This window comes from Oryctolagus cuniculus, chromosome 1, assembly GCF_964237555.1.
Source record: "Oryctolagus cuniculus chromosome 1, mOryCun1.1, whole genome shotgun sequence".
In the NCBI taxonomy this organism is placed as follows: Eukaryota; Metazoa; Chordata; class Mammalia; order Lagomorpha; family Leporidae; genus Oryctolagus; species Oryctolagus cuniculus.
Genome location: NC_091432.1, coordinates 231,965,605 through 231,990,972, shown reverse-complemented (window position 1 = coordinate 231,990,972; position 25,368 = coordinate 231,965,605). Strand labels below are relative to the sequence as shown.

The following is a 25,368-nucleotide window of genomic DNA, read 5'->3' as shown; positions in this document are numbered from 1 at the left end:
CCTAGGGCACCCCTCTGCCTCTCAGAGCAGGAGCCTGGGAATCCAGGAGCTCTAATCTGCGGCTCAGACTTCGAGTCAGCATCATAACCACCCGCCCATATTTCGGTTTCTCTTGTGGAGGACCCAGAAGTGGAAGTGCCTGATCACGTGGTAATTCTACACGTAACTTTCTTTCTTTTTTTTTTTTTTTTTTTTTTTTGACAGGCAGAGTGGACAGTGAGAGAGAGAGAGACAGAGAGAGAAAGGTCTTCCTTTGCCGTTGGTTCACCCTCCAATGGCCGCCACTGCAGCTGGCGCACCGCGCTGATCCGATGGCAGGAGCCAGGAGCCAGGTGCTTCTCCTGGTCTCCCATGGGGTGCAGGGCCCAAGCACCTGGGCCATCCTCCACTGCACTCCCTGGCCATAGCAGAGAGCTGGCCTGGAAGAGGGGCAACCGGGACAGAATCCGGCGCCCCGACCGGGACTAGAACCCGGTGTGCCGGCGCCGCAAGGTGGAGGATTAGCCTAGTGAGCCGCGGCGCCGGCCATCTACACGTAACTTTCTGAGGAGCTGTCAGAGTGTGTTTCTTTTTTTTTTTTTTTTTTTTTTTTTTTGACAGGCAGAGTGGACAGTGAGAGAGAGAGAGAGAGAGAGAGAGAAAGGTCTTCCTTTGCCGTTGGTTCACCCTCCAATGGCCGCCGTGGCTGACGCACCGTGCTGATCCAAAGCCAGGAGCCGGGTGCTTCTCCTGGTCTCCCATGGGGTGCAGGGCCCAAGCACCTGGGCCATCCTCCACTGCACTCCTGGGCCACAGCAGAGAGCTGGCCTGGAAGAGGGGCAACCGGGACAGAATCTGGCGCCCCGACCGGGACTAGAACCCGGTGTGCCGGCGCCGCTAGGCGGAGGATTAGCCTAGTGAGCCGTGGCACCGGCCCAGAGTGTGTTTCTTAAGATTTGTTTTATTTATTTGAAAAACAGAGTTACAGAGAAAGGTAGAGACAGAAACAGAGAGAAAGAGAGGTCTTCCATCCGCTGGTTCACTCCCCAGTTGGCCGCAATGGCCAGAGCTGGGCTGATCCAAAGCCAGGAGCCAGGTGCTTCCCCCTGGTCTCCCATGCGGGTGCAGGGACCCAAGCACTTGTGCCATCCTCCACTGCCTTCCCAGGCCACAGCAGGGAGCTGGATTGGAAGTGGAACAGCCGAAACTCAAATAATGGAGCAGCCAGAAGTCGAATTAACACCCATATGGGTTGCTGGCACTGCAGGTAGCAGCTTTTCCCGCCACGCCACAGGGCCGGCCCCCAGCAGTTGCAGCATTTTAAATTCCCACAAGCGATGAATGGGGGTTCCCATCTCTCCACACCATTAACACTTGTTCTCGTCCGTCTCTGATCATATCCATCCTCGAGGTGTGAAATTGTATCTCACTGCGGTTTTGTTTCCCGTCTTTCCTGCACTTACTTGGGGATTTGGGTTACCTACCCCCTCACTATTTAGTTGAGTTCTTTTGCATTCCGGAAACTCGTTCTTTAAGGATAGCTAACTGACAAATGTTTCCTAATTCTGTGGATTGTCTTTTCACTTTCTGGAGGGTACCCTTTGAGGCACAAGTTTTTAATTTTATGAGATCCAATTTATCAATTTTATTGTTGTTGCTTATGCTTTTGGTGTCCTGTCTAACCAAACATTGCTTAACCCAGTGTCACAGATTTACCTCTATGTCTTCCCTTAGGAGTGCTGCAGTTTGGGCCAGCGCCATGGCTCACTTGGTTAATCCTCCGCCTGCGGCACTGGCATCCCATATGGGTGCTAGGTTCTAGTCCCCGTTGCCCCTCTTCCAGTCCAGCTCTCTGCTGTGGCCCGGGAGTGCAGTGGAGGATGGCCCAAGTACTTGGGTCCCTGCACCCGCATGGGAGACCAGGAGGAAGCACCTGGCTCCTGGCTTTGGATCGGCATAGCTCCGGCTGTGGTGGCCATTTGGGGGGGTGAACCAATGGAAGGAAGACCTTTCTCTCTGTCTCTCTCTCTCATTGTCTAACTCTGCCTGTCAAATAAAAAAAAAAGTGTTGCAGTTTTAGCCCTTACATGCATTTTTAAAAAATATGTATTTATCCACTTGAAAGGCAGAGTGAGAGAGAGAGAGAATCTCCCATCTGCAGTCCACTCTTCAAATGGCCGGAACTAGGCTGGTCCAAAGCTAGGATCCAGGAGCTTCTTCTTAGTGGCAGGGGCCCGAGCACTGGGGCATCCTCCGCTGCTTTCCCAGGTGCATTAGCAGGGAGCTACATCGGAAGTGCAGCAGCCGGGACTTCAACCTGTGCCCATATGGGATGCCAGTGCTATCCCCACACGGATATTTTTAAAAACTAAGTCCTGCACACCCAGCTGTGGGAGCACAAGAAGCCAAGGTATGGTTAGGATTTTTTAAAATTATTTATTTATTTATCTGGAAGGCAAAGTTAGAGAGAGAAAGAGAGAGAAAAACTTCCATCTACTGGTTCAACCCCAAATGCCTGCCACAGCCAGGGCCAAGCCAAAACAGGAGCCAGGAACTCCATCCGGGTCTCCAGCACCCGAGCCATCAGTTGCTGACGCCCAGGGGTGCGCCTGGACAGGAAGCAGCAGGGAGTCAAACCAGGGACTCGGATATGGGTCGTGGGCAGCCCCAGAGACGACTTAGGCCCCTGGGCCAAACCCCTGCCCCAGGCTGCGGTAATTTTAACCCATCAACCGGATTTTTAAAGGGTTCAAGGTTGTCCCAACATGGTTGTGCATGGTCAAAGACTAAAAGATGCTACGAAACACAAAAACCCCACAACATTCATGGCTCGGGGAGATGAGGGGCAAGACAGCCTCTGAGCTGAGCCTGAGGCCCAGAAGGCAGGTGCGGGAGAAGCCTAGGTCACGGGCAAGGTCACAGGGAAGCGTCCGGAGCTGCGGGGAGGGGTCTGGAGTGGAGTGGAGAGTGGAGGGGCGCGATGAGAGTGCGTGAGGAGCCCGCCCAGCGCGCCGGGTCCTCGTGCACGCTCCGGGTCGGATTCGCGGTGTGGAGGAGCCGTGCGGCCGGGGCGGGATCGAGGGGGGCCCCAGAGCGGGAGCCGCCCGTGGAGAGGCCACGCGACCCACGGCGCGCGGGACGCGGGGGTTGGAAGCTGCAGCCGGTCCAGGGCTCGCGGGCAAGGCAGGGCCGGAGCGCGCGCCCAGCGCGGGGTCCTTCGCGCAAAGCCCCGGGCACGTGCGCACGGCCAAGGCCGGGCCCGGGGCGGCCCGCGGAGCCCCGGAACCTTCCGCCGCCGCCGCCAGCGTTCGCCGCGGGACCCACCGGGGGAACCCGTGCGCTGTTGCTAAGGGGCGGCCCCGGAAGTGACGCGCCCGGGGTTTGTTGACAGCGGAGGCGGCGGCGGCTGCAGGCTGCGAGCCGTAGGAGCCGGATCGGGGGAGGGGCCGGGCCCGGGAGCCAGCACCCGGTGGCCCTCAGCCCGACGGGCAAGGTAACGGCCACGGGGTCGCCGCCGTGACCCCCTCCCGCCTGGGGCTCCAGCCCCCGGGATCCCAGGCTCCGCCCCGCCGACCCCAGTGCTAACCCGGACCCCGGCCGTAGCCTGACGAGATCCCCGAGCTGAGACGCTCTGGCCCCGGGCTCTCCCGGGCCCCCTCCTGCGCCCCTCCTCGCCCAGGAAGCATCTCGGCCGCTTCGCGACGCTGAGGGCAGGCCCCATCCCAGGGTAGGTCCAGGACCCCGGCCAAGGATGTTTTAACGTGCGTCCGCCTCCTCCATCTGTGTCCCCGGCCTAAGCATCGCCGCTCAGCCCCGTGCAAGGGTCGCTCTCGGCCAGCGGTGGGAGGGCTCCCTCCTGCACCCGAAAGCAGATGCCGCCCCGTCGGACGCCCCCTGCAAGGTGGGGGATCCGTGTGGGTGACAGGGCCGCGCGTCCGCCCCTCCTACCTGTTGGGGATGCTTACGCTCCCCCACCCCCGGAGCCTCCGGGACGCCTGGAGCTCTGGATCAGCTCCCAAAAGGGATGGCACGGTGCATGGGTGGAGTTGCAACCTGAGGCCAGGTTAGCAGAAAGTGAAACTGCTGGCCGCTACAGGTCCCTGGGTGCAGCTTGGCTCGCTGTCTCTGGAGGAGCCCCAGACTGCCTGTGAGTGCGTTCCGCTCGGAAAGGGAGGGCAGGGGGCCTGATGTCCCGGGGGGACCGCCCCCTGGAGGAGCGTGCCCACCGACTCTGTCTTCGGGGTTCAGACAAGGCGCAAGAGGGCTGCCGTGGGTTCAGGGCTTCTCAGCCCGGGTTCTTTTGTTCATTCAGCAAATAACAGACCATCAGAAAGTGGATCGGGAAGGACCGCGGGAGGGCCAGGGGTGGGGAGGCTGGCCAGGGAGGGCCTCCGGTGAGGTGGTGTTTGAGCGGAAAGGACAGGAGGAGGGCGCTGCACAGGTCTGGTGGCACGGGCATTCCAGCGGGCGCGGGGGCGGGAGGCCAGGTCAGCTGGAGCCAGGTGAGGGAGGGGAGGAGCGGTGAACCCAGGGCCTGGGCGACGGTGGGGAGGGAGTGGGGGGCTGTCCACGGGACGCGGGTCACGGGCCTCCAGTGGGCACCCGGTCAGAGCCGGGCTCGCTGAAGTGTCTGGTGGCCGGAGAAAATGCGGATCTGTTTCAGATGACAAAAGGCCATTGTTCCCCGGCCCTGTGTGTTAAGTACCCGTCTTCCACCACCTCCGGGATGGCCGCGGATGGGATAAATACAAAAAAAAGAAAGGGGGGGGTGGCATCCATGGAACGCCACCGGCTCCGGGCTGTGCGAGTGCGAGTGGGGCACCTGCTCCCACGTCGGGCTTCCCATCTGTGGAAAGAACTGTTGGGTTGAAGTCGATGGTGTGCTCAGTGCGGTGCTTGGGTCATACTTGCACACGCGTGTGAGCCTGTCTTTAGCACCTGCTGGTGGTGTCGGCCACCCCAGAAGCCTCTCTGCGTGGTGGAATTTGCAGGAATATTGGGGGAGAGAAGGTGGGCCTCTCCTGGCACCCCGCAGTGACACCAGTGTCGTGAGCCTGGGTTCCTTGACAGCACTGGAAGATTAGGTTTCTGTTTGTCTTTTAAAGAGCCCAACAAATCCCCATCTGGCTGTATAACCTAGGTGAAACGGGAGTGTCGGAATGAGTGCAGCCCGGAGACGGGTGGGGGAGGGCGGTGTCTGGGCCTAGGTGTGGGGTGGTGCGTGTGGTTAATCAGCGGGTGGAGACTGTTGGTCTGCAAGTGCCGGGCAGAGGCTCACCCACTGCGCCTGCCTCCCAGGGAGCAGAGCCACAGTGAATCTCCTCACCTGCCAAGCCCAGGCTGCATCGGCAGGCCTGGGTCATAGGCTGAGCAGGGCGACCGGGTCAGAGGAGGCGGAAGTGGAAGGCCAGAGCACCTGAAGCAGGCAGCCTGCATCCTGGAACAGGCTGTGGTGGCTGGCGCTGGGCTAGCACCCTGGAGACTTGGGTTCAAGCCCGGGCACCGCAGCTGCCTTGCTGTGTGAACGTGGGCCGGCCCACCCTGCTCTGGGTCTCCCTGGAAAGAACGTCAGCCTCTTCCCACTAACTGTGAAGGCTGCTGGGAGGCTGAAGGAGACGCAGGTTGTGAAAGACTTGGGTGCGCCATAAAGCTGACAGCTCTGGTCTTGGCACCCGCGGGCTCTGCAGGTGCATCTGGGCGCCCACGGGCAGAGGGCTGCAGGTGGCCCCGAGGTGTCTTGGTTGGCTTCAGGACTTCAGCTGTTCTTTTTCTAAAAAAAAAAAAAAAAAAAAAAAAAAAAAAATCTAATATCTTCTAATTGTATTTTAAAGTTTGTTTATTTGAAAGGCAGTGTGACAGAGAGAGAGAGAAAATCTTCCATCTGCTTGGTTCACTCCCCAAATGCTCACAAGAGCTAGGGCTGGGCCAGGCCAAAGCCAGGAGCCGGGAAATCTATGCGGGTCTCCCGCGAGAGTCTCAGGAAGCCAAGAACTGGAGCCATCGTTTGCTGCCTTCCAGGGTGCACAGCGGCGGGAAGCCGAGGGGGACTTGATCCCAGGCACGCTGATCTAGGATACACAGGGGTCCCGGGCAGCAACTTACCCCGCCGTGCCCCAGCACCCAACCTCCTTGCTGTACTTGACTCCTGGAATGGGAGTTCAGAGACCCCTGTGAGCTCTCTGCTTGGCGACCGATGTCTTCCATCTGGTTCGATCACGGAAGCTGGTTTGCCGGCTTCCAGACTTAACAGAAGGGTCAGCGGATTCTGAGCGTCATTCTGAGAAAGGTCACTGTGGGAACTGGTGCGTAGCACCAGTGTTCCATAGCTTCTGTCCGGTCACCCCGTGAGGCAGGTGCCGCTCGCACACAGCGCGTTGGTGGGGAAGAGGTTGGAGGTCGCGGGCTGGGGACCTCCCTCCCTCACAACCAGCTCACTGCGTGAGGCAGGCCCCAGGGCCACAGGGAGCCCCTGCCTTCAGGAAGCTGCCAGTCCTATGGCAACAGGGGGAAGGCGCAGCGTTGCACAATGGGTCAAGCCACTGCCTGCGACGCCAGCATCCCACATGGCGCTGTTTGAGTCCCGGCTGCTCCACTTCCAGCGCAGCTCCGTGCTAGCGCACTGGGAAAGCAGCGGAGGGTGGCCCGAGCGCCTGGGCCCCTGCATCCACGTAGGAGACCTGGGTGGGTCAGCCCCAACCTTTGTGGCCATCTGGGGAGTGAACCAGCAGGCAAAGATTTCTCTCTCTGTCTTTCCCTACCCCTCTCTGTAACTCTGCCTTCCAAAATAACTTCATGAAGAAATGACATATGCCATGGACTGAGGGCAGCAGTGCCGGATCCGTGCACTGGGACGCTCAGGGTCGTGAGGAAGCAGAGGCTCGGGGCAGGGGGCTGTCCATAGCACAGGTGGGAGCCTGGGCCCTGGAGTCCAGCACTGGCCAGGGGACCTCGTGCAAGCCCTTGCATGACGGAACCGCAGTCTTCATCTGGGACTCAAAACCGTGTGTCCCACAGAGGTTGGTGGCTCCAACGAGAGTGCGCATGACAAGCTCACAACAGGGCTCTGGAGCAGATGAGTCCTGTACGCACACTGGGGTGCACCCGGGCCCAGTCCCCAGACTCCTCAGCCGCGCAGTCTCAGCTGCCTCGTGTGCCAGTTGTAGATCGTGTGCTTTTTAAAGGAGTCAGTTATTTCTTTGAAAGGCAGAGTTATAAAGAGAGACAGGGAGAGAGATCTTCCATCAGCTGGCTCACTCCTAAAATGGTTGCAATTTCCAGGACTGGCCCAGGCCAAAGTCAGGAGCCTGGAACTCCATCCGGGTCTCCCACGTGGGTGCGGGGGCCACCTTCTGCTGCTTTCCCAGGCGCCTTAGCAGAGAAGTGGATCAGAAGTTAGCAGCTGGGACTCGAACCGGCACTCATATGGGATGCCGACGCCACAGGGGGCAGCTCAACCCACTGCACCACAATGCTGGTCCCTAAATCGTAGGGTTTTTTTGTTATTAAGATTACTTATTTATTTATTTGAAAGTCAGTTACACAGAGAAAGAAGGAGTGGCAGAAAGAGAGCGAGGTCTTCCATCTGCTGGTTCACTCCCCAGATGGTCGCAAAGGCTGGAGCTGAGCCAATCTGAAGCCAGAAGCCAGGAGCTTCTTCAGGGTCCCACGCGGGTGGACTTGGGCCATCTTCTACTGCTTTCCCAGGCCATAGCAGAGAGCTGGATCGGAAAGCTGGGACTCGAACTGGTGCCCATATGGGATGCTGGCACTGTAGGCGGCGGCTTTACCCGCTGTGCCACAGCACCAGCCCCCTAAATTGTAGATTATAATAACTGGTGTCTCGCATGGGTGTTGAGGGAGTTCACTGCATTGTTGGTATTTGCTTGGTGCTCACTGTGGTAATGGTCACAGACACGTTTGGTTGTAAGAAGAGAACCCAGGCAGTCTGGTTCCTGGCCTACCACAGCGTCCCCAAGGCCTCCGCCCCCAGGTGGCACCAGCAGCCACCTGGTGCCAATGTGGCCGTCTGCCCCCTCGCTCTCTGCGTCTTCCCAGAAATCTGCCCTGCAGACTTCGAAAGCCAGGTGACCTCTGACCCTCCCCTGCACCCTTGCCCCTGGAGTCCCAGGGCACTTGCCCCGACCCGCCTCGCGGGAGCCTCCCATCCCCGACCTCTGGCCCGTGACCCGCGCCCTCCTGGAGAGCCGCCAGCATTAGCTCGGGATTTCCCCCAGCTCCTGGGTTAAAGTTTCACAGGGCAGGTGCTGTGCCAAGACGCAGCACTTCTGGCTCCCCGAGCCTGTCTGTCCCCTGGGTGTCCAGACACTGGCTGGGTCCCCGGCTGCCTCCTCTGGACCTCAGTTCCCTCCACACCGTGGGGTGGATGCAAGGACCAGGGATACAGGGTTTAGGGAGGCTTGCGTCCCTTGCTCGACGGCTTTCCCGTCTCGGGCACACTTAGCTGTGCGGCCTCAGTGTTTTCACCAGAAAATGGGCTAACAGCTCACCTTGCAGCACTCCAGGGAGGTGCTTCTGGTGACAGCAAGCCTTAAGCTGTGTGAACAGGCAGACCCAGGGCTGTCGTCCCAGGGCTGAGGGCGGAGAGGGCTGAATGAGCCATGACGGTGCCCAGCCAGCTGGCAGTGCAGGCTCCTAGGAGGTGCAGCTCTGTTGGGTAAGCGAGGAGCAGCCAGCATGGAGGCGGCAGTGGCTGCTGTCCGGCCCCTCCCCCCAGGGCATCGTGAGCTCGCAATGGACTCAGCTTTAGAGAACCTGCAAGGACAAGGTGGAGACAGATGCAGGGCCTGCCCACATGGTGGTCTGTGAGAGCCAGGGTGCCAGAGGGCCGGTGCCGCCGTGAGAGTGAGGGTCCCTAGGGGTACAGTGGGCAGAGGGAGGTGGCTGCCTCTGGCGGCTGCCGGGCCTGCAGCCGGAGGGGGCACAGGGAGCAGGGTGGTCCAGACCCTGGCCTTTGCTCCTTCCTCCTCCAGCTCACCCCAGCCCCAAGCAGCAGGGCAGCTCTGCCAAGGGGAAGTTGGCAGATGTCGCCACCTGCCCGGCTTGTCTTTTGGGGGCTGTGGTTGCCCTTGGTGACTGCCACGGTGCCACGGCACTGTCCCCTCCACCTGGAGAGCCGGGTCGAGGCAGAGCAGCCATCTGGGGGCCTGGGCTCAGACCCGCAGTGGGTCTCTGCAGCGGGGTCCTGGGGCATGGGCACGGGGGCGGGGACACGGGGAAAGCGTGCCCATCCTCCCTGGCTTCATGGGCCTGGTCATTTCCGCCGCAGGCCTGCCTGTGTGTCGGCCCCGCACTGGGTGTTCAGTGCCTCCTTTGTTCATTGAGCAAACGGCCCTGGCCCCGGGCCCATGGCGCCAGTGTCGCCTGCACCCCCTCGCCTTGCAGCCCGCACCCGTCTTTCCCTTCTTCCCACGATTCTGCCCCACGCTCCCCACCACCGGCATTCCCTAGGGCTCGTCTTTTGGTTCTTGGCTGAAACATTCCCTCCTGGGACGCCTGTCCAGGCTCTGAACCCGGAGCCTTGGGGCCCTCCCTGGCCTTCAGCGCGCTGGTCCCCGTCACGTGCGTACGTCAGTGCGGTGCTCCAAGAGGTCAGGACCTCGTTGGCTGCTCACCCTGACACCCACAGGCCCAGGGAGGCCGCGCCAGACAAGGCAGCCTGGCGTCTGTTCTCGTGCGCTGCTGTCAATCAAGGAAGCCGGCTGATTTCATCGGCCTGGCCTCGAGGTGTTAGCTGCTGGGGAAGGACTTGCGGGGACACACGCGGGAGCACCCGGCAGGCAGCTTGGACGCCAGGCCGGCGGTCAGGGGCACCTCCTGGAGAGCGTATTCGGGGAGAACAGGAGCAGTATTGCCGAGTTCAAAGTGGAACAGTAGTTGGCTTTGCAGGGTGCCAGTTGAGTGAGGAGGACCTGGGCAGAGGTCTGAAGCTGACCTAAGCCCAGGCCTCTTGCCCGTGCAATGAAGGAGGCCATGCCGCCCGGAGGAAGGGCCAGAGGGGCCGAGGAGGCACAAAGCTGGTTCTGACTCCAGAGGCCTTGCGTGGCTGCTGGAAGAGACTGGACTTGTCCGCTTCCACAGGGCGAGGTCTCCCTGCCAGCACCGCTGCCTCGCTCCAGCTCCCCAGGCAAGAGAGCTGCTGGGCCCTTGAAGACCCGGACACGAAGGAAGGCACAGGGAGGTCAAGCCAGGGCCCCGCCTCCTGCTCACCGGCCCTCCCTCGATGGTGTCATGTTGCCAGGGGCACAGCTGACACAAGGGGCCTGTGGGAAACCCAGGCCAGAGGCTGGGCTGGGCTGGGACAGACCCTGCTGTGTCTGGGGGCCAGGGCAGGGGAGACAGTTGGAGGTAATGATTCTGATAATAATAAGACCTGTCTTTTATTGAGCAGCTGCTTTGTGCCCAGCCCCGTCTTCGTAGCTGTGTGATGGTCGCGCAGGGCTGTAGACAGGCCTCTATTTGAGGGAAAAGGCCACAGGCACAGAGGTGGAGACCCTTGCCCCAGCCCACCGGCCCTCCCACAGCCAGGCTGGGACTGGAAGCTGGGTGTGTGACCCCAGCACTGTTGCCAGTAAATGGCGCGCTTGAACTCTGAACCGGCTGATTCCAGGATCCTCAGGGCTCTGTGGTCTCCTTTCCTGGGCAGCCCGGAAGGCTCACGCAGGGCCCATGCTGGGTCCTAAACCCCTCTGGAGCCATCAGAGGTGACGTGCAGGTCCTCTAAGGACACAGCGGCCTCCTGTCCCGAGCCGGCGTCTCCGGCGTGTGAGACGGGAGCGTCACCAGCTGCGGGTCAGGCCTGGGCCCGATTCCCAGCAGCCCAGTGACGTGGGGACTGTGCCCCCATTTTCCAGATGAGGAAACGGCAGAGGGGTTACTGAGGCGGGAAACTGGGTCAAAACCCGGCTCGGCCTGGCCACAGAGTCTGTAGTTAGATAGGTTGTTGAAGTGTGCCGGGCATCAGGAGAGGCACGCCACTGCGCGCCCATGCAGCTCCGGCACACCCCCAGAATGCCGTCGCCACCCTGCAGGCTGGCACCGGGCGTCGGCGAGGCCTGCTCCCGCTCCCTGTGGAGGAGACCCCGGCAGGCAGATGGTGGTTTGGGACGAATTCCTGACTGTCCTTGGTTCTATAAATGGTTTCTTGTGCACTCGGCTTGCGCGGGAGGCTTTGGTTTTCTCTCTGCAGCCACGGATTGTAGCTGGGGCCGCACTCAGTGGCTGAGCGCCTGACCGGGCCCTGGCTGCCTTCTCAACATGGGCGTCTTTCACGTTCAGCCATCTGCCGCCTTTTCATTGAACGATCCGTGTCAGACAGCGCCGTGAATATCCGCAGGGCCTCTGCCCGTGTGTCCAGACCTCAGAGGAAGGCCCAGAGCCTGCCTTCCGGCCACCACCCTGTAACCACAGCCCTCGCCTCTCCCATCTCCCGTGATGCCCCTGTTTTGGGCCCAAGTGGAGGAGGACGGATAATGGGTCGAGGACGTAGATGCTCCTTGATGCCTGGCTGCCTTCGCTCCGTACGGTGTGGTTCATCCAGGCCGCGGTCTGTGCGTTCCCATTGCCACGCAGTATTTGACTGGGAGCGCACCATGATTACCCACCCCAGTGTCAGGGGCCGTTCAGCCGCTGTGCCGTGCTTGGCGTTGGCAGTTGTCGCTCCCCCTCTTCGTGGAGGAACGACACAGGACCCTGCGCTGTTCTTTTGTCTGCTCGGCCCTCCCCGGGTTTGCTGCCGGTTCTTCCCAGGTTGGCTACCGTCCCTTCCACCTCCGTGGAAGGGCGGTTCCCCCTGCCAGTTTCCCCACTTCCACGGGGGTGGAAGGGACAGTAGCCAACCTGGGAAGAACCGGCAGCAAACCCGGGGAGGGCCGAGCAGACAAAAGAACAGCGCAGGGTCCTGTGTCATTCCTCCACGAAGAGGGGGAGCGACATAATGGTGCCGTGACTCGGATAGCAAACCTAGGAGGGAAGAAGCGGGAAGAAGCGGGAAGAGGTGGGAAAATACCGGAGAGAGAGACTAGCAAAGAGCCTAGGGAAAAGCCGGACGGAAAAGGTGCCGGAAGAAGCTATCGAAAGCCTAGGCATAGACTCGGATACGGACTGTGGGAAAGAAGTTAGGATTGAAAGCTAGGATTGAAAGTGAAAGTGAAACCAAGAAGAAACTTAGACTCGGATGCGGACTATGGCGGGGAAGCTGGGAGAAATCTCTAAGGTCGAAAGCGAAAGTGAAACCTAGAAGAAACTTAGACTTGGATACGGACTGTGGGGAGAGGCCAGGAGAAATGAGAGGGGAAATTTGTTGGAAGAAAAGTTAGGAAACATACCGGGTAGAGAAAAATATGTTAGGGAGGATGAAGCTGCGGGGGCAGGCTGAGGCAGAGACGTAAGCTAGCTTGGGATTCGTCAAGTCAGCCCGGGAAGCAAAAGGCGTAAAGCTAAACCAGAGGCGGAGACACGTAAGCCAGGTTGGAATCCGTCAGATTAGCCCAGGGAGCAAAAGATGGGAAGCCAAACCGAAAGGTGCAGACGTAAGCTATAGGTTGCATTTCGCCAGGTTAGCCCGGGGAACTTAGACTGAATACCGGTGGCGGAAACGTGAGCTAGGCTGTGTGACTCGCGGAAGCCGCTGCGCGCAGAGAGCGCGCGGGGCACGAACGGGGAGAGCGCACGGGGCGCAAGTAGATAGGGAACGCAGGGCTAGTGCGGGGCCATGGTGCGGGCACAAAGGGCGCGGAGACTGCGGAGCGCGTGAAGCCGGGAAGCCACCGCGGGGCGAGGCGCCGAGAAGCAGCCTCGGGGCGGGCGCCGGGGAGCTGCGGGGATAAGAGAAACAGAAGTTTAGAAGTAAAATGAGAGAAATAGGAATGCTGGCAGATAGAAGTAAAATAGGAGAAATAGGAATGCCCGGAGATAGAGAAATAGAGAAAAATAAGGCCTCCCCACAACACGGCAATGAGAGAGCTTGGATTCGGTCTGCCTGATTAGTAAGACGATAAGCACCTGCTGGTGGCTAGTAGCTTACCCGCTGCAGGTCACCGAAGACAGGCACGTTATCAACACCAATAAGTCTCCCCACAAGAAGGCAATGAGAAGGCTTGGATTTGGTTTGCCTGATTGGTAGGGCTTGTAAGCACCTGCAGGCAGTTCTAGCAAAGCAGAGCATGCGCTGCAGGGCACCGAACTCAGGCACGCATCAGCGCCTAAAAACCTCCTCACAACATGGCGAAGAGAGGACCCGGATTCGGTTTGCCTGATTGGTAGGGCTTGTAAGCACCTGTGGGCAACTCTAGCAAGCAGAGCAGAGTGTGTGCCGCGGGGCACCGAAGACAGGCGCGTATCAATGCCAAAAATAAAAAGAAAGGGGGATCTGTGGGGAGCAACTCGGACTAGACTGTTACTGGAATTAAGACTTATTCTATGCATCTGCTCTCCCACAATACGGCCCTGGGAGAGGAGGAAACAGCTTCTACACAGCTGCCTCTAGTTCAACCAATAAACAGCAGGAGCTGCTCCTGATTGGAGTAGAGCAGCGTACGCGGCGTGTGGGTAGCAGAGTTGGGATTGGTGGAAGAGGACTATAAAGGAGGAGAGAGATAACATGCACCAGGAACATCTAAGGGGAACATCTGAAGGAACACCTGTGCAGCCCCCGAGAGAGCCGGCTGGCGGTGTGCTGCTCCCCCGCGGAAGTGGGGAATGTGGCAGGGGGAACCGCCCTTCCACGGAGGTGGAGGGGACGGTAGCCAACCCGGGAAGAACCAGCAGCAAACCCGGGGAGGGCCAAGCAGACAAAAGAACAGCGCAGGGTCCTGTGTCGTTCCTCCACGAAGAGGGGGAGCGACAGACAGTCATGCGGCTGCTGTGAACATTCCAGCACGTGTCTCCAGGTGCACAGTTAGCCACGCACTTCTGTCAGCCATCTGCCTAGGAGTGGAGTTGCTCAGCGTTGAACCTGTGTGTGTTCGGCTTCTGTAGGTGAAGTTAAACAGTGCTCCCATTACATCCCAGTTCACGCCAGTTTACACGCCCACAGCAGGGTGGGAGACTTCCCATTGTCCAATTCTTTTTTTCTTAATTATTTCTGAGATTTATTTTATTGGGGCTGGCACTGTGGTGTAGTGGGTAAAGCCGCCACCTGCAATGCCAGCATCCCATATAGGTACCGATTCGAATCCCAGCTGTCCCCGCTTCTGATACAGCTCCCTACTAATGCACCTGGGAAGGCAGTGGAGAATGGACCAAGAGCTTGGGCCCCTGCACCCATGTGGGAGACCCAGAAGAAGCTCCTGGCTCCTGGCTTCCAATTGGTTCAGCTCCAGCCATTGCAGCCTTTTGGGAGTGAACCAGCAGATGAAAGATCTTTCTCTGTCTCTCCCTCTCTCTGTAACTCTGCCTTTCAAATAAAAAGAATTGAGATTTTATTTATTTGAAAGACAGCTACAGAGAGAGGGAGAGACAAAATACAGACAGACCTTCTGTCTGCTGGTTTTACTGCCCAGATGACCACAATGGCTAGAGCTGGGCCAGGCTGAAACCAGGAGCCAGGAGCTTCATCAGGGTCCCCTACATGGGTGCAGGGACCCAAGCACTTGAGCTGTCCTCTGCTGCCTTCCCAGGTACATTGGCTGGGAGCTGGATCTGAAGTGGAGCAGCCGGGACTTGAACTGGTGCCCACATGGGTTGCCAATGTTGCAAGCAGCAGTTTAACCCACTATACCATAACACCTCCACCCCCAGATCTTTTTAAAAAAATCTAACAATTTGTTTGTTTATTTTAATTTTATTTGAGACTCAAAGAGACAGAACCAGAGAGAGAGGTCAGTCTTCTGTCCCCTTGAGCCGTTACCAGCCACCTCCCAGAACGCGTCTCCAGGAAGCAGGAGCTGGAATCTGAGACACGACTCGAGCTGGGCACTGCCCGTGTCTTCGTGGACGCCTGGGCTTGCCTCTCCTGCTGCCGCCGCTGTCACTGTCCCAGCAGAGCCGGCTGGTGGCGGGGAAGTGGCATCTCATTGTGGTTTCCTAGCAACTTGCCTGATACTCATGACGCTGAGTCCTCTTCAAGTGCACGCCGTCCGTCCCGCTGTCCCTTGTGAAACACTGTTCAAGCCGTTCTCCCATGTTTTGCCTGGGTGCTGTCTTTTTTTCCCAACTGACACACAGAAGTTGCTTATATCATCTTTTTTTTTATTTATTTATTTGAAAGAGTTACACAGAGAGAGGAGAGGCAGAGAGAGAGAGAGAGAGAGAGAGAGTGAGGTCTTCCATCTGCTGGTTCACTCCCCAATTGACCGCAACGGCCAGAGCTGTGCCGATCCAACACCAGGAGCTTCTTCCTCGCCTCCCACGTGGGTTCAGGGGCTCAAGGACTTGGGCCATCTTCTACTGCTTTCCCAGGCCACAGCAGAGAGCTGGATTGGAAATGGAGCAGCCGGGTCTTGAACTGGCGACCATATGGGATGCCGGTGCCTCAGGCCAGGGCGTTAACCCTCTGCGCCACAGCGCCGGCCTCTGCTTATATATTCTGAATCGAGTCCTTAGTTGGAAATATTACTAAAATTGTCTTCTGGTCTGTAGCTTGCCCTTTCTCTTTCTTCATATTCTCTTTTCTAAGAGAATTGATTGATTGATTGGAGGATTGGATTGACAGGGACCGAGAGAGACAGAGAACCTTCCCAGCCACAGGTTCACTCCCCAAGGCGGAAGCCAGGAGCCAGCAGCTCAGTCAGCTCTCCCAGTTGCCTGAGGCAGCGCTGCCTCCCAGGGGCTGCGTTAGGTGGCAGTTGCAGTCAACATCAAGGTAGCAAACGCTGACACTCTGACGTGGGACGTGAGCGGCTCAGCCAGAGTCTTCACTGCTGGGCCAAACACCTGCCTCCACTTTCAGTTTTTTAAGTGACACTTACTGAGATGTGATTCCCACGCCGTGCAGTTGGCCTGCCTGGGTGTGCAGGCTCATATCCCGCAAGCAGCCTCAGACCACCGTGTTCACCCAGGAAGGTACCCGCACCCCTCAGCGGTCGCCCCCCGTCCCCCTCAGCCTCAGGCCACCGTGTTCACCCAGGAAGGTACCCACACCCCTCAGCGGTCGCCCCCTGTCCCCCTCAGCCTCAGGCCACCGTGTTCACCCAGGAAGGTACCCGCACCCCTCAGCGGTCGCCCCCCGTCCCCCTCAGCCTCAGGCCACCGTGTTCACCCAGGAAGGTACCCGCACCCCTCAGCGGTCACTGATCCGCTTTCGTCTCTGTAAATGTGCTGTGTGGCTGGATACTGGTGGGCCTGGGGTCACAGGGCACGTGAGCTTCGGTGACGGCTCGCTTTCTTGTGGCGTGATTTCCAAGGCTCATGTGTGTCAGTGCCTCCCGTGGCCGAACGTGATTCCCAGGGACGGGCGAGCCACGTTTTGTTCATCCGTTCGTCACCTCACAGGCACTTGGGTTATTTCTGCTCTTTGGTTATCACGAAGATTGTTACCACGATCATTCGAGCACGTTTGTACATGGACGTGTTTGCATTTCTCCTGGAGGAAACCCTCATTTTTAAACATTTATTGTCGTTTTAAAAATGTGTATTTATTTTCATCGACTTGAAAGGCAGAGGAACAGAAAGAGAGAGACAGACAGACATCCACTAGTTCATTCCCCAAATGTCCGCAACAGCCCGGATTGGGCCAGGCCAAAGTCAGGACTCGGAGTCCCATCTGGTACTCCCACAGGGTGGTGGGGACCCGAACACTGGAGCCGTCATCCGCTGCCTCGCAGAACGCGGGAGCAAGAAACTGGCTCAGAAGCAGGGCAAGCTGGACTCAACGCAGCGATCCAGCCTGGGGTCCGGCCTCACCTGCCGCACGACCCCCTCCCCCACTTGCATTTTATTTCAAAGGCAGAGAGACAAGCAGAAATCTTCCACGTGCCGGTTCATTCCCCAAATGCCCGCAACGGGTGGGGCTGGACCAGCCTGAGCCAGGAGCCTGGAACTCAATCCTGCCTCCCGTGTGGGTGGCAAGGACCTGGGCCATCCTGCTGCCTTCCCAGGGTGCACTAGCAGGAAGCTGGACGGGAAGCAGAACCAGGACTCAACCGGGCACTCCAGTGTGGGATGTCGACATCCTGGGCTTAACTGCTCTCCAGACGCCCACCCCGGAGGCTTCATTTTTCATCATGCATCATGAGATTCTTTGATACCGTCTGCACAGCCTTGCTCGTACTCAGCCCTCCATCCTGATGGCTGTGTGCAGGCTAGGGAGCACCCACCGGACCCCTCAGCGTGGCTGCTAAGGTGGTGAGGAGCAGATGGATGGCGAAGATGAGAGTCTCTCCTATCCCCCTCCAAACACCAGCTTCCCCGACACACGCGTCCACCGCAGGTGTTGTAAAGGCAAAGAAATGCCTAAACACGACCTGCGTTCCTGTCGTGTTGACTCACGCACAGACAGGAGCAAGAGGGGTCAGAGACCTCGGGGCTTGGCCCTGGCTCCGCCAAGCTGCTGCTCAGTGTGACGTGTGTGGCCTCGGTCTCCCTGCCACGGGAGCAGCCGGGGCGGCCAGGGCTCCGGCCCTCACATGGGACTCACCTGACTTTTTTCCCATCACCCAGGCCGCGGTCCTGCCAATGATCCTGTGAGTCCAGGGAGTCACTGTTGCCCCTGGGGGCCTTGACCTGGAGAGGCCCAGCCGCCTGCCCCCAGCATGGCGTCTGACACGCCCGAGTCGCTCATGGCCCTCTGTACCGACCTCTGCCTGCGCAACCTGGACGGCACCCTGGGCTACCTGCTGGACAAGGAGACCTTGCGCCTACACCCTGACGTCTTCCTGCCCAGCGAGATCTGTGACCGGCTTGTCAATGAGTGAGCAAGCCCCGGGGCTGGGGCTGGGGCTGGGGCTGGGCAGGGGTCTTAGCGTGAGCGAGAGTGGAGACACTGGGTCTGTGGTGCACCCGGGGGCATGGCTGTGGATTCGCGTGTAGGAGGGGGTGTGGCTGTCATGGACGTCTCTGGGTGCAAGAGAAGAGGTGTAGCCGTGCCTGCAGAGGTCTGTGTGTGCATGCTGGCATGCGTGTGCAGAGCTGAGCGCACCTGCAGGTGTGAGCCTGAAGCGTGCACTCAGGGCTGAGGTGGTAGGAAAGCTGCATGTACTTGGCGGAGTCGCGTGCTGTGTGGCACGTGTGTACACGCATGTACCTGCACACATGCCTGTGAATTGACACGAGTGTGGGCGCGTGGGCTCACATTCCAGTGCCAGGAGAATGGATCCGTGAGCAGGGACCAGATCATGCAGATCTGTGTGCAGCCCCCGCAGGGACCCCCCCACCCCGCAGGCATCTCCTGAGGCCCGGAAGGGGAGCTGTTGGACCAAGGCTGCAGGGGGAAGTATGGGACTCAGGCATTTCCTGGGGGTGTGGCAGGAGCGTGGGCACTCTGCAGCCCAGAGTTGTGTCCATTTGACAGACGGAGACCCTGAGGTCCAGGGGCGTTCAGTTACCCGGCTGACGCTGTGCAGGTGGAACACAGCCAAGCCAGGAGTTTGGTGCCAGCAGCCCAGGGTTCCTGCACGTGCTGGCGTCCCAGCTGGGTTTTAGGGAGGCCTTGCCCTGTCCCCAGCTGTTTGAAAGGTCCTGGGAGGGGCTGATAAGATGAGTGGGGTGGTGCAGTGGAGGGTGTGGCCGGAGTGGGCCTTTGGAGAAGGGCCGGTGGCTGTGCTTGTCTGGCGAGCGTGGAGACTGCAGCGGGGAAGGGCACCCTGCAAACCAGGAGGTCACCCACGAGTGCCTGCAGAGCCCCGCCCCCTAGGGCACCCCTGCTCTCACCTGCCGTGTAGTCGGGATCCAATCAGGCACTTCCGGGAGGGGAGGGCTTGTGTTGTGAAGGGGAGCCGCCTGCCGGTCCCCGAGCCCTCCCTGAGCCCTCCCCGAGCCCTCCCCGAGCCCTCCCTGAGCCGGGCCGTCTTACCTCTCAGGTACGTGGAGCTGGTCAACGCCGCCTGCAACTTCGAGCCCCACGAGAGCTTCTTCAGCCTCTTCTCCGACCCCCGCAGCACCCGGCTCACCCGCATCCACCTCCGCGAGGACCTGGTGCAGGACCAGGACCTGGAAGCCATCCGCAAGCAGGTGAGAGCTGCCTTGCCAGGCGCTCGGAGTGGGCCCGGGCAGGCTGCTGGGAGCCGCGGGCAAGGGCAGGGCCACTCCGAGCCTCCGGGCACCGAGGGCCGGGCCGGGGCGGCCTGACGGAGCCCTGCCTGCCCAGGACCTGGTGGAGCTGTACCTGACCAACTGCGAGAAGCTGTCGGCCAAGAGCCTGCAGACGCTGCGCAGCTTCAGCCACACCCTGGTGTCCCTGAGCCTCTTCGGCTGCGCGAACATTTTCTACGAGGAGGAGAACCCGGGGGGCTGCGAGGACGAGTGCCTCGTGAACCCCACCTGCCAGGTGCTGGTCAAGGACTTCACCTTCGAGGGCTTCAGCCGCCTGCGCTTCCTCAACCTGGGCCGCATGATCGACGGGGTCCCCGTGGAGTCCCTGCTGCGGCCACTCAGCTCGCTGGCCGCCCTGGACCTCTCGGGCATCCAGACGAGCGACGCCGCCTTCCTGACCCAGTGGAAGGACAGCCTGGTGTCCCTCGTGCTCTACAACATGGACCTGTCGGACGACCACATCCGGGTCATCGTCCAGCTGCACAAGCTGCGGTGAGCTGCGGCCCAGAGCTCACCGGGCCTGGCGTGGGGGGGCGGCGTGCTGTCCATCCCAGAGGGTTCAAGAGCACCTGGCCGGGCTGAGGGTGGGGATGGAAGACATGGCCCAGTCCCTAAACCTTCTAGGTCAGCTGGGTCCTGGCTGGAGGTTCTCAGTTCTCGGAATGCCTGGAACAGGGTGGCAGTCACGGGCACTCCCCTGCTGTGGGCTGAGGGCTGGGTTGGTAGGCAGCTCCGCCCCTGCCCAGCTCCTGACCCGTGGCCCCCACCTCAACCCAGACACCTGGACATCTCCCGAGACCGCCTCTCCAGCTACTACAAGTTCAAGCTGACTCGGAAGGTGCTGAGTCTCTTTGTGCAGAAGCTGGGGAACCTGATGTCCCTGGACATCTCTGGCCACATGATCCTGGAGAACTGCAGCATCTCCAAGATGGACGAGGAGGCCGGGCAGACCAGGTGTGGGCCCACCCGCTGCGGCTCCGCGTGGACTCACCCAGAGCCACTGGGGACACAGCCGTGGCTCTGGGCGTGCCCTGAGGGTCGGGAGAGGCAGGAGGAGGGGTGACTTCCACTGTCCCGAAAGCTCCTCCGGGGTTTCCCAGAGGCCGATCTTCCCGAGAGGGGGCAGCACGTGCAGAGGCGGGTCTTCCCGAGAGGGGGCAGCGCGTGCAGAGGCCGGTCTTCCCGAGAGGGGGCAGCGCGTGCAGAGGCCGGTCTTCCCGAGAGGGGGCAGCGCGTGCAGAGGCCGGTCTTCCCGAGAGGGGGCAGCGCGTGCAGAGGCGGGTCTTCCCGAGAGGGGGCAGCGCGTGCAGAGGCCGGTCTTCCCGAGAGGGGGCAGCGCGTGCAGAGGCCGGTCTTCCCGAGAGGGGGCAGCGCGTGCAGAGGCCGGAAGCGGGGGTGTGAGGAGAGACTGGGCGGTCAGCAGCCCCTTGGAGACTGATGGGAGCCCGGTGTGGCCACACCTGCCACCCGTTAGGTGTCACAGGAAGCCGCCAGCCGTCATGGCGAGAAGTCCCAGCCCCAGGCAGACGCCCGGGTGTTTGGTTGATGAGCTTACCCTTCGTGGCACTGGTGGAACCTGAGGGGGGCGTTCCCCCGCTAGCATGGCTGCCAGTGTTTCCCAGGGCAGCTGCACCAGTACCTCCCACCCACCGGTTCCTCCGCAGTGTGGCCCTGCCAGCCTTCCAGCAGGAGGGGCGACTCATGTCCCCTGCCCTTAAAGAGGGAAAAAGTAAATAAAGCAAAGGGCCTGGAAGAGAGCCTCCGCTAAGCGCCCGCCAGGCCCCGCCCCAGTGCTGACCCGCACCCCCCACCCCCCGCCCCCCACCCCCCACCCCGCAGCGTCGAGCCGTCCAAGAGCAGCATCACGCCGTTCCGGGCCCTGAAGAGGCCGCTGCAGTTCCTCGGGCTCTTCGAGACCTCCCTCTGCCGCCTCACACACATTCCCGCCTATAAGGTGAGGGGCGGGCGCGGGAGCGGGGAGGGCCGGCCTGGGGTCTGTGTGGTTCTGAGCGGTGCCTCGTCCCTAGGTGAGCGGGGACAAAAACGAGGAGCAGGTGCTGAACGCCATCGAGGCCTACACGGAGCACCGGCCCGAGATCACGTCGCGGGCCATCAATCTGCTCTTCGACATCGCGCGGATCGAGCGCTGCAACCAGCTCCTGCGGGCCCTAAAGGTCAGCCCCCCCCCCCCCAGGAGCAGCTGGGGGCACGTGGCTCACTGTCCCCACTTCCCATCCCCGGGGCCCTCGGCCTCCTGCCCAGCCCCCCCAGGAGCAGCTGGGGGCACGTGGCTCACTGTCCCCACTTCCCATCCCCGGGGCCCTCGGCCTCCTGCCCAGCCCCCCCAGGAGCAGCTGGGGGCACGTGGCTCACTGTGTCCCCACTTCCCATCCCCGGGGCCCTCGGCCTCCTGCCCAGCGACCCCGGGAGCGGCTGGGGGCACGTGGCTCACTGTGTCCCCACTTCCCATCCCCGGGGCCCTCGGCCTCCTGCCCAGCCCCCCCAGGAGCAGCTGGGGGCACGTGGCTCACTGTCCCCACTTCCCATCCCCGGGGCCCTCGGCCTCCTGCCCAGCGACCCCGGGAGCGGCTGGGTTGCACGTGGCTCACTGTCCCCACTTCCCATCCCTGGGGCCCTCGGCCTCCTGCCCAGCCCCCCCCCCAGGAGCAGCTGGGGGCACGTGGCTCACTGTCCCCACTTCCCATCCCTGGGGCCCTCGGCCTCCTGCCCAGCCCCCCCGGGAGCGGCTGGGGTGCACGTGGCTCACTGTGTCCCCACTTCCCATCCCGGGGCACAGACGGCACTGCCTGTTGAACCCCAGCCCCACCTCGCAGTGCCGCACTGGGTCGTGCCCAGGCCCGGCCTAGTTTGAGCAGGATCAGGCAGGTGCTGCCCCAGGGGCCCTGGTCCAGGCCCAGGCAGAGCCTGCCCAGCACCTGCCAGCCTGGCCCTTGCCCCGTCTGCCTGCAGCTGGTCATCACAGCCCTCAAGTGCCACAAGTATGACAAGAACATCCAGGTGACAGGCAGCGCCGCCCTCTTCTACCTGACCAACTCCGAGTACCGCGCCGAGCAGAGCGTCCGGCTGCGCCGGCAGGTCATCCAGGTGGTGCTGAATGGCATGGAGTCCTACCAGGAGGTGACGGTGAGCCCCTGCCCGCGCCGGCCCAGCCGCCCCAACCCTGCGCCGCTCCTTCCCGGCTCCCCTGGCCCGGGCAGCGCTCCCGGAGCCCAGCCCCGCCGCAGCCCCCACCCGCTCTGCTCTGCTCCACCTGGAAGCCCGGGCACCCTGCCTCCTGCCTCGGGGCCTCCGTGGTGCTGTCTCCTCCGCCCTCCTGCCCCATGGTTTTGTTTTTTTCCTAATAGCTGCTTTTATTACAAAGGCAATTAGAAATTTTAGTGTAGAACATTTATAATTACCGATACAAAGAAAATAATAAAAGTCGCCCATAATCCCAACACCCACCGAGAGCCACCACTAACATTGAATTTGGATTTTCGTTGTTCTGGATTTTAGTCTGTGAACACTTACAAGGGTACTTCAAAAAGTTCATGGAAAATGGAATGAAAAGATAAGTATATTTTGATGACATGTTGAAATCTATGCATAGTTTTTTTTTTAAGATTTATTTATTTAGTCAGAGTTATAGAGAGAGAGGAAGAGGCAGAGAAACAGAAATCTTCCATGTACAGGTTCACTCCCCAGGTGGCCTCGACAGCCAGGACCAGGCCAGGCCAGCGCCAGGGGCTTCATCTGGGTCTCCCGCATGGGCGCGGGGGCCCAAGCACTCGGCCGTCTTCCGCTGTTTCCCCGAGAACAATAGGAGGTAGCTGGGGGGAGCAGACTTGAGGCAGCGCTCCAGTCCGGGAGGCTGGCGTTGAAGACAGCAGCCCCAGAAACATATTTCCCTAGTAAAAGCTTTGTGATAATGTTTTTCTGATTACAAGAGTATGTCAAATCGTTTTAAAGATTTTTGTGTTTATTTGGAAAGCAGAGTTATGGGGGGAGAGACAGAGAACTCCATGTGGTTCGCTCCCCACATGGCCCCAACAGCCAGGGCTGGGCCAGGCTGAAGCCAGGAGCCTGGAGCTCCATCCGCGTCTCCGACGTGGGCGCCAGGGAGCAGTCCTCCGCTGCTTCCCCAGGCGCATGAACCAGGGGCTGGATGGAAAATGGAGCGGCCGAAGCGCAAACTGTCGCTCCTAGGAGACGGCGGCAGTGAGGGCGGCTTAGCCGGCTGTGCCCCGACGCCGGCCCTCGACGCCTAATGTTTAAGAAACAGAGATCTTCCTGGTAGTGTGAGAATGGATTCAGTAGAAGGTGACAGCTGTTCACAGACTCCGGATCCAGCCAGTTTTAATGTTTCAGTCTCATAATCGCTGACCCCAGCATCCCCATCCAGGGAGAGGCGCGGAAGCAGCCCACGCGTGTGAGCCTCAGGTCAGCTAGGGGACCTGCCCCGTGGCTGACCGGTTAGGGTGCTCTTCGTCTTCCAGTGCTTTGCTGCCTCTACTTACCTGCTGACCCTCAGCTGTATCCTAGAAGCAGAATCAGGGCCATGGGTATGTGGGTTCCCGCAGAAGGGCCCCGGTGGGGACGCAGGCTCTGCGGGGTGGGAAGCCCCTTCCCCTGCCTGTGAACTGGAACTTGAGTGGTCATCGTCTCTACACTGAGATGGAGTTTGCGGTCAGGCCGAACAGATGTCTTTTTTTTTTTTAAGTGCTAGTTGGAGACCCTAAAGTGAATTAGTAAGTCCTAAGAGAAATGGAAATTAAAAGAAGAGGAGATTACACTTTGTCCTAAGAGTGGGTGCTACCCAGCGTGGGGAGAGTTTGAGAGAGTGTTGAAACACTCTGCCAGCGGGCCATCTTCCGCTGCTTTCCCAGGCCGTCCATAACAGGGAGCTGGATCGGAAGAGGAGCAGCCGGATGAGAACCGGCGCCGTATGGGATGCCGGCACCACAGGCAGAGGATTAACCTGCTGCGCCGTGGCGCCAGCCCCCACGTAGCTCCTTAACCTCTGCACCAAACCCTGCCCTGTGTTCACCTGCGACCTCGGTGTTCCACAGACGTAGATGTCCCCGGAGGGAAAAGAGGAAACACATCCATCCTTGTTTGATGAAGGACTCCGAGGAAACCCCAGTGTCTCAGGAACTGGGCTCTGAACAGCAGCGTGCGGTTCCCTCTGCACAGTGGGGTTCATGGGAGACTGCGTGTGAGGGCAGGGAGGTGCCCTGCATGCCGGAGCTCTGCCCTGCGGCCTTCCTTTGTGCCCCCCCTCCCCCTGCCCCAGCCCCGTGTCTGTGTCTGTGCCCCTCCCCTGCCCCAGCCCCGTGTCTGTGCCCCCTCCTCTCTGCCCCAGCCCCGTGTCTGTGTCTGTGCCCCCTCCCCTGCCCCAGCCCCGTGTCTGTGCCCCCATCCTCTCTGCACCTGCCCCGTATCTACATCTGTGCCCCCTCCCTCTGCCCCAGCCCTGTGTCTGCATCTGTGCCCCCCTCCCCCTGCCCCAGCCCCGTGTGTGCATCTGTGCCCCCCTCCCCCTGCCCCAGCCCCATGTCTGTGCCCCCTCCTCTCTGCCCCACCCCCGTGTCTGTGCCCCCCCTCCCCCTGCACCAGCCCGTGTCTGTGCCCCTCCTCTCTGCCCCAGTCCCGAGTCTATTTCTGTGCCCCCTCCCCCTGCCCCAGCCCCATGTCTGTGCCCCCCGGCACCAGCCCGTGTCTGTGCCCCCCCCCCGCACCAGCCCCGTGTGTGCATTTGCATGGTGGAGAAATCTAGCAGATGCCTACTGAACACTGACTGTGGGCACTTCTCGGGTATTTCTTCTCAGGATTTGAGCTTTTTACAGGAAGTATTGCTTTTATAACTTGGACTTTTTCTCAGATGACAAACTAAATGCAAACTAAGGACGTATATTGGGGGATGGTATTGGTTTTTAAAGATTTATTTTTTTATTTGAAAGAGTGACAGAGAGGTTTTTATTTTTTTTATTTGAAAGTTACAGAGAGGTCTTCCATCCACTGTTTCACCCCCCAGATTGCCGCAACAGCCGGAAATGCACTGACCCGAAGCCAGGAGCCGGGAGCTTCCTCAGGGTCTCCCACGTGGGTGCAGGGGCCCGAGCACTTGGGCCATCTTCTGCTGCCTTCCCGGGCCACAGCAGAGAGCTGGATCTGAAGAGGAGC

The 25,368-nt window shown here is 60.3% G+C and overlaps 1 protein-coding gene across 3 annotated transcripts in view; it reads left to right on the top strand.

Annotated features, from left to right (window-relative positions):
* The first annotated feature begins 3,336 nt into the window (after nt 1-3,336).
* ZER1 (zyg-11 related cell cycle regulator) overlaps nt 3,337-25,368 on the top strand; it is a 35,251-nt gene continuing 13,219 nt past the window's right edge. The window contains exons 1-8 of one of the 3 annotated variants that reach the window (XM_070057676.1): nt 3,337-3,706; nt 17,596-17,845; nt 18,954-19,104; nt 19,241-19,677; nt 19,963-20,139; nt 21,025-21,139; nt 21,213-21,359; nt 22,156-22,329. In XM_070057676.1, the coding sequence (XP_069913777.1) occupies nt 17,688-17,845; nt 18,954-19,104; nt 19,241-19,677; nt 19,963-20,139; nt 21,025-21,139; nt 21,213-21,359; nt 22,156-22,329 (1,359 nt within the window). In that variant the 5' untranslated portion in view covers nt 3,337-3,706; nt 17,596-17,687. Of the gene's footprint in view, nt 3,707-4,007; nt 4,127-17,595; nt 17,846-18,953; nt 19,105-19,240; nt 19,678-19,962; nt 20,140-21,024; nt 21,140-21,212; nt 21,360-22,155; nt 22,330-25,368 lie in introns of those variants that run through there. The other 2 variants (XM_070057680.1, XM_070057684.1) reach the window with 2 other exon arrangements.